This window comes from Benincasa hispida, chromosome 7 (assembly GCF_009727055.1).
Source record: "Benincasa hispida cultivar B227 chromosome 7, ASM972705v1, whole genome shotgun sequence".
NCBI classification, from domain to species: domain Eukaryota; kingdom Viridiplantae; phylum Streptophyta; class Magnoliopsida; order Cucurbitales; family Cucurbitaceae; genus Benincasa; species Benincasa hispida.
In genome coordinates, this window is record NC_052355.1 from 14,735,919 (window position 1) to 14,744,301 (window position 8,383).

Consider the following 8,383-nt stretch of genomic DNA (forward strand, 5'->3'; position numbering starts at 1 on the left):
TTTTTTGGAAGAATAATGGGTTTAATGGGAATTTTTGTTTGTTTTCTGAGAAAGAAAATGAGAGAAAAATTGAAACATAGCTCAAGTTAAAAACAAGGTTGAAGAAAAAAAAATAGAAAGTAAAAAAAAAAAAATTAACCATTTTTCTCCTTCTTACTAGGACTCTTTCTATAGTTGCCCATAATTTTCTCCTCTCTCTCTCTGTTTTTAATCCATTATTTTAGGGATTTATTTGCAAAGATTTTGTCTTTCAATTACCATCCTTGGGCTTTTGCTTCATCCACAAAAAAAAAAAAAAAAAAAAAAAAAAAAAGACCAAGTAAAACCCAAGTGCATGCCTCTTTTCTATTTGGGAGTTTGGAGTTTTTTTATATATATATTATTACGTGCAATACACGTGTTATGAACTAAGCTCATTAGGTACGTGAGTAATAGTACTTGTTTAAGACAATTTATAAACTCGAAACTAAAATGCATAGATTGAGATTATCCAAAAATGTTTAAATGGTCAAGGTAATGAATTAATTGATGCATGTAAGATTTCAGAAGCTTGATATAACATCATACAAAGTTGATAATTGTTGGGTGCAAATTTATATTTAAAAGGTCATTGATTATATTTAAACGGTCCATTGATTATTTTTAAAACAGTCCATTGATTAATTTTTAAATGGTCCATTGATTAATTTTTAAAACGGTCCATTGATTAATTTTAAAACATGCTTCAGCAGTTCGTAATACACATAATTTATTTTCTAAATTCCAACTTCATTTTCCTCTCCTCCTCCATCTTAGCTTTTCGAGCAGTGAGTTTAGAAAAGGTGTACATTCCAATCAGTAATGGTGCATTTCCGATCTGTTTTCATTTGGTTGTTTTATCCTGAGGACGACATGGCAATTTTCAGACCTACTTGCACACTTGGGCAGAGTTGCGAAACGTCGAGCTCCGCGACTCAACCTATAACGAGTTTCTGTTTTACAGGTTTTGCTCTTTGCTTGACTGCCATGTCTTGACGGTTTACAATTCGTTGTTCTGAGGATCCTGCCGTTTTCAACAATAATTTGTAAAATTGCATGGTCTATAAATAAGAATCATTCGCTTTTATTCACATACCTTCAATAAACCAAAGTTGAAGTTGTTGCTATTTGATCAGAATAGAACTAAAATGTTTAACATGTATTTTCTTTATTGCAACAACATATAAATTATTAATTGCTCCAACTTTTTTTTCACATTCCCCCGATAAATAAAATGTGGTTAAAAAAAGAATTATAATAAAACCGATGCAATCATTTTAATCTTAATTATAAATTTAATGAACTAATACAATTCATTAAACCTCAAATTAAATATGAATGAACTTCATTTTAGCTTAATATAAATCATACAATCAAGAGCTACTTTGAACGCTTATGTTTGATGTTTATGAAAAATTGTTTAAGGTTGTAATTATTATTCTAATAAACATTATTGAAAACATAAGTTACTCTTATTTATAGTAGTAGAAGGTAGGAGTTACCATTAAAAAAAATCAAAATTTGATGTTTGATTAATTATTAATTAATGTAATAAAGGTGTAGTGAGGTTTATTATTTTTAAATTAATTCAACATTATTAATACTAATAGTCATAATATTAAATAATAATAGTAAGTAACGCTAATCTACACTCATTTATTTAAATAAAAATAATTAAATATATCATTTTAGGCCAAATAAATTTCACGGATTTTCTTAGAAAATTTATATAAAAAAATTGGCATAAATGTAATAAAAAGAAATCTAAAAGGGTGATGTCATCTAAAAATGTTTATCAATAATCCTTGCTTTTTAATATAGTATAGATATAGGTTATAGATTATAGATTTTTGTCGAGTAAAGTGCCTTTGCTAATCTTATCTTAGGTTTAATTCGAGAGTGTTGTAGTTCGTAAAATAATTGTTGACGACTGTATTTTAGAATAATTAACGGTAATTATGAAGTAAAATTGTTGTGTAAAATTTAACTTTAAACCTGAAAATATATTATATTGTTTGGCAAGTGAATACTAAATTGCTGTAACTTAAATATAATTACTAGATTAGATGTGCTATAAAATAATTTTTTTTCTTTTTCTAAGGATTTTTTAAAATAGTTGTTTTACATGAGATTTCAACGAAGGAAACTTGATACATGAATAAACTTGAGTTTTATATATTGATTGTTGTGTGGGTATGATACGACCTCTACAATTTATCTTCGGATCATCTATCTCATATGTATACTTTACTCGGTGGGTTGAGTGTTTATTCTCAAACAAACTTAGTTTGCTAATCTTGTATTTTGAAGCTTGACTTCGTTGATATTGTATTCTAGACCTTGACTTCTTGATCTTGTATGTTAGATTAGTCTCTCATTTGTTTATCTTGTATGTTGGATTGACCTTTGACTTGTTAATCATGTATGACTTGGATAGGCCTTTGGCTTCTCGATCCTGTATGTTTGATCGCCTCTAGCTTTTTGATCACTTGAACGTGTTCATTTCACTTGGAGTGTATAGCACGTGAATGTTCTTGAGATTATAGTTTTCGAAGAATGTTTGTATCTTCAAAGAATTTTAGTTTTCAACTGTGATTAAGTCTTCAGAAGTTTAAAGAGTCTTCAGCTGGTGGGAAAATTTTCTCCAAGTTCTCTATTTCAAATTTCTAAACTCCAAGATGAAGAGAAACTCTTGTATTCATGGAGAGTTTTTGTGGCCCAACTCTTGGGTTCAATTAATTAGATTTTTTAAGCTTGGTTGGAATTTACGATAAATTAAGCCTATTTTTAAGCTTATTGAACAAAGGCCAAAATATTAATATCAAATTGGATCAAATTAGTTTATTTGATTTCATGATCATGAGGAAAACACACTGCATCATGTCAATTTTTAGTTACTCCCAAATTTGATCATTTGTAACTTCGTCAATAATTTAATAAATGACGTGGTGATTTGTGATTGGTCAAAATTTCTCATTTAAAAGTATCCTTTCAACTTATTTTATTTGTTGTAGATTATTTGTTAAGTATAAGAGAAATAGTTACCATAAGAAAAAATAATAATAACATGTGACATTTATTTATTTTTAATGGTTTCATTAAACGAATCGATCTTTAAAAATTTAAAAGTTGTGAAGAACCGACATCCGATTATGTGAAAAGTGATTTTACTAGATTCATTCCCCATCCGTCTTACCAAACACAAAAGACAAATCTATTCTATAATCAGTTTTAAGAGTCTTAGGTATACCAAAAAATTCAAGGTAAGGAAAAAAAATCAAATATTGGTTGATTACCAAACTTCTGCTAGTGTTTCAATTTCAAGGTAAGAAGTTCCTTTTAATCTCTTGGTAATAGACTATTAAGGTACTAAGTTGATTAAAATTCATTTAGAAATGTCATTGTTCATCTTTGAGATCTATGCACCCAATTCAGAGAGACTCTAGTAATAATTCACTAATGTTGAGTATCATTAATGATATGGTAACAAAAATTATTTTGAAATTGAATATCACAAAGTGAGGTAAAATCCTTAACATACCATCACCAAATACATTTATTTCCCAAAAAAAAAAAAAATACATTCAAAGGAACAAATGAACAGACATAAAAACTTGAACTTGACACAACTTTACAAACTTGAACTTGATACAGTGGATGTTCATAACATTAACTTACACAAAGCAAATACAATCATCACACAAGAAAAATAGAAAATCACAATCTATCAAACATGAAGAAGATTTTAAACTTTGAAAATCCTAAATCTTCTTGATCAACAGTGCAATTGTACTCTAATGATCAGGACCCAACAAAGAGAGAAGGAAGTCCTTGTAGCTGCCTGATGTCTCAGAATGAACTGCTTTGTTCAGTGTTTTCTTATACTTCTTGTGATATTCTGCCTTTATATACTGCATGTCAATCTCAGCTCTCGACACAATTACCCGTATCAGGGTCGAGTCGTCTGTTCCCATTCCCTTCATCGCCTTGTGCAACACCTACAATTCGATGATTTTAATATCATGTTTTCGGTCCTAAGGTAGAAGCGAACGAACTTCGACGAATGTATCAATCTTTCTTAATTTCATTAGTGATGAAAAATAGTGAAACTTAATAACAATTACAATTTTTTTAAATTAATTAATAGATATTAACACTAAAGACGTAAAGTGGTTTTTAGTTAAATATCGAGGATAAATGTGTAAATCTTGAAACCTAAGGACCAAATTAAAACAAAACTCAAATCTCAAGAGTAAAATTGTAACATTTTGAAACCTATGGACTAAAATTGAGCCAAACTCAATACCTAAAGACTAAATGTGCAATATTTTGATACCTATGGATGAAATAGAAACTATACCCAAAATCGAAGGTCCGAAAAGATATTTTTCCCAAAAAATAAAAATAAAACTCACGTGTTGCCTATACTCGAGAGGGCTATTATGCTTTAGTACGCCTAAATCTTTACAAAACATTGATTTTGACCATGGAAAAACTAGCTGAAAATATAGCTTAAGAACCTTCGAAGAAAAAGAGTTAGGGACAATACCTTTGCAAAGTAAAACCCAGGATTCTCAGCACACAGCAGAATTGTTAGAAGGCCATGCTCAAAATTCCCAGATGTTTCTTTTTTTATAGCCTACAAAATGAAGTTGGTATTGTGTTAACCTTGAACCTTTATATTCTAAAAGAAAGATAAAGCTTGATCAAACATCTAATTAATATAACAATGTACCTCTTTCAAAGAGTGTCCATATGTATGTTTATAAGCATGACTAACAGCAGAGAGATGTGCCCTGCTTCTTTCAGAGAAAATCTTTATGAACTTATCTTCATCAGTTCCCAATTTCTTCTCTCCAGCTTTATAAAGAGATTTGGCATCTTTCTCTACCAGAGCTCTGTCGACTTCCGGGCCTTCATGGCGTGGTTTACTAACGTAAGCCAATAGCAGCTGAAAATAAATAATACTCTTTTGTCAGAACATTAATTTTTTCTTTTAAAAAAAAATCAACTTCCAAACATTTGTTTGAAAAAAGAATCAGAATATTGCACAAAATGAGCAGATTGGTTGAGCTATGCAGAAGGAAAGAGCTATTAAAAGAAGTCACTGTATGATTAGTGGTTGATAAAAGAGAAGTCTAATATTCATTTATAAAGAAAATAAAAGCCATTAACCTTGGCTCAATGCATGTATGACTATTAGCTACAGCCATCATCCCTTATATTTAAGGTTTTTCAAGTATATGAAGAGCTATGAGTTATTATTTTTCAAAGCACAGGGTCAAAAATATCCACCTCCACTAATCTCAAGGGATAACCATTTGGGCAGTGTTTACCTATTGTGCTTGGGTTTTGTGAGTTTGTTAAAGGAGTATTTGGGATACTCAGTTGAGTTATGAATGGAGTAAATATGTTGGAGTTAAGAAGCCTGTGTTTAGGATGTAGAGTTGTAAGATAAAATGCCTTGATAAATATGCAAAACAGAGAAAGATGGAGTTTTTCGAAAAATGTGTAAACTTCAATAGTATTTACAATTGAAGTTGAGTTATTTAACACCCACTTATGAAGTTGATGAGCTAAATACCCACTAAGATCTAAAATATCACCCTCCCACTACAAGTACACTTTTCACATACGACTAATTAGGCTTAAAACCAAGTAACAGAACAATATCATCAAAAACTGGTAGAAGTAAAGAATGTTGAGTAATAAAATAGGAGAAAGAGAAGTAGGACCTTTAGATGATCACCGGTAGCAGTACGTTCGATATCACGTTCAAGGGGAGAACGAAACATGGTCAAGTAAATTTGTTTAAAATGCTGAATCTGTGACGGTGTACGAGAACAAATTACTTCAGTGGCAGCTTTAAGAGTAGAAGTTTCTCCATATATAGCATTCTTCACAATAACGGCATCTCTGGTTGCTGGATCATACATCCATAGTAAAATTGCATCCTGCAAGAATTCAATGATGTTCAACAAACATACAGAAAACGAAAAGGATAAGATCAGAAATACAAGTGACAAGCAAGAGAGAAAGCTCTGTTAATGCATGGTTTTACATTGCATACATAGTAATCGATCAGTTATATTGTTGGCAAGTTAATGAACTATTTTGTGAAGTGATCAAAAAAATTAAGTAGGCTCGTGGATTTTTGTTAAATATGAACTTAAGGATAGATACTAGATACCCAATTTTTCTTATCAGGCTTAGTTGGGACTAAAGAAAACCATAAAAATGGGATGCACGGATTATGGTCTTCAGAATACTAAACATGTTTCATTTCTCCTGGTTTACCATGCGTGTTTAAGCAACAACGAGAAGATTTTTCTACCATACAAGTCATTGTCCACCCCTAGAGAGTAACATCATTTCATGGATCCAAATTAGATCATTCATGCTTAAAGCATCCAAGATAAACTAAACGCTTTAAATACTATTAGCTTTAATTCATTTTGGTCCTTGTATTTTAAGAATTTTGCTCATTTTAGTCCCTATACTTTCAAAATGATTATTTAGTCCGGTAATTATAAGAAGTGAACACTTTTGTCCATTCATTTTCTTCCTTATGTCATTTTTTCTATCACAACACACAACACTACACTCAATCAAAATATTCCTTAACATGTCAATATATCTATAAATTGAAGGGTTGGACATCAAAATCAAATATTCATGGATATCTCCAACATTTTTTATAAATATTCGTAAAACACACCTCAAGTTTGCCACTAAGCTCAGATTTTAGGCGTTTGGTGAGTTCCTCAGAGTACATGACTCTGTATTCCTGCTGAATGAGAGCACGCTGTGCTGCATCTCTATGTGCAAGGACATTGATAACTGCAGCGGTATCACATCCAAAACCTACAAAAAAATGAAAATCAATACCAAAACAAAATTATCAGTCAACAAAATCCCATTTCAATTTTCATCTAAACCCTTCACTTTTCTAGAAAAATACAAAGCCCCTAACTTTTTGGTCTAATTTTTATTTAGTCCCCTAAGTTTCAAAATGTTATATTTTTAGTCCTTAAATTTTGAGTTTCATTTCAATTTAGTCCCTAGCTTTCAAAAGGTTACAATTTCGCCCTTGAGATTTGAGTTTCGATTTCGAAGAATACAAAATTTACACTTTTTAACCTCTATTTTTCACTAATACCCACTTTCGATCTTTAATAATAATGTTTTTTAATTAATTTTAAAATATCTAAAAAATTATAATTTATTAAGTTTCACTATTTTTTTTCAAATTACTATTAAAATAAATTTAAAATTTTCACTTTATAATTATTTTCAATTAATTAATAAACATTAACACTAAAGATTATAGTGAGTACTTAATCGAGGTTAATAATGTAGATCTTGAAACGTATAGGTCAACTAAAACAAACTCAAATTTCAAAGTAAAATTGTAGCATTTTGAAACCTAGTGATGAAAGTTAAACTAAATTCAAAATGAATTAAATGCATAACATTTTGATACTTCGACACTAAACGAAAAAGAAACACAAAACCTAGGGACCAAAAATGCCTTTTTACCCACTTTTTCTCCAGCCCAGCAATAAAAACAGAGCAGCTGAACAGAGTGAATTTCAATTTCAAAAAAACCCCCATAATCAGATTCAAGCAGAGTATTCACCATACAGATTCTCCCCTTTTTCCCCTCATTTCCCCCCTTTTCCTGACGAGATAATCTCCACAAGAATAAAAGTAGAATCCAAACCTCAAATCAGCAAAAAAAAAATACATAAACAATTCCCAAATTCAAGTCCAAACACAAAACCAAAACAAAGGGGGATTAGAAGACGGACCTTTGAAGGCGCGGTAAAGTAGGACAGCATCATCCCGGGGAGAAGTAAGAAGAGGGGGAATGGTTAAGGAAGACATTAGGGAAAGAAAGTGAGAGGAAAAATTTTGAAGGGAAAGTTGAAGATCAGTGAGGGGTTATAATGGAGAAGGATTGTCGATTCCATTCAATATTGACGACTTGCTTTTTAGGACGCTGTCATCGAACGTACATTTTTATATTTGAATTATTCAAAATTTTGTCAATGTTTGTTTATTAGTATTTTATAGTACACCACTCTCTTGAAGAAAACATCAATTTCGAGTCTTTGTTTTCTTTTTTTTTTTTATTTTAACACGTTTTTCTTGTTAATTTCTATTCAAAGTTAAAAATATCTACGTGGATGAAAATATCGAAGTATTAATTCTACAAAATTTTTTTATGGTATTATTTATATTAGTGGCAGTCTGATGCTTATTTTTTTAGTCTTTTTAAATATAAAAATATATTTAAAAATATTTATATTTTATAGTAAAAAATTTCAAAAGTGTTTTTGGAACTTTTTACTTAAATATTTTT

General features: G+C 30.2%; 1 protein-coding gene across 1 annotated transcript; it reads right to left on the reverse strand.

The window, feature by feature from the left end:
* Positions 1–3,527: 3,527 nt before the first annotated feature.
* Positions 3,528–8,023, reverse strand: LOC120080832 (annexin D5-like). Its single transcript, XM_039035483.1, has 6 exons — positions 7,830–8,023; positions 6,737–6,882; positions 5,754–5,972; positions 4,754–4,969; positions 4,568–4,657; positions 3,528–4,016 (listed from the first exon to the last, which is right to left on the reverse strand). The coding sequence occupies exons 1-6, from the start codon at positions 7,903–7,905 to the stop codon at positions 3,813–3,815; spliced, it is 951 nt and encodes a 316-aa protein (XP_038891411.1). The 5' UTR covers positions 7,906–8,023; the 3' UTR covers positions 3,528–3,812.
* Between the last annotated feature and the right edge of the window lie 360 nt (positions 8,024–8,383).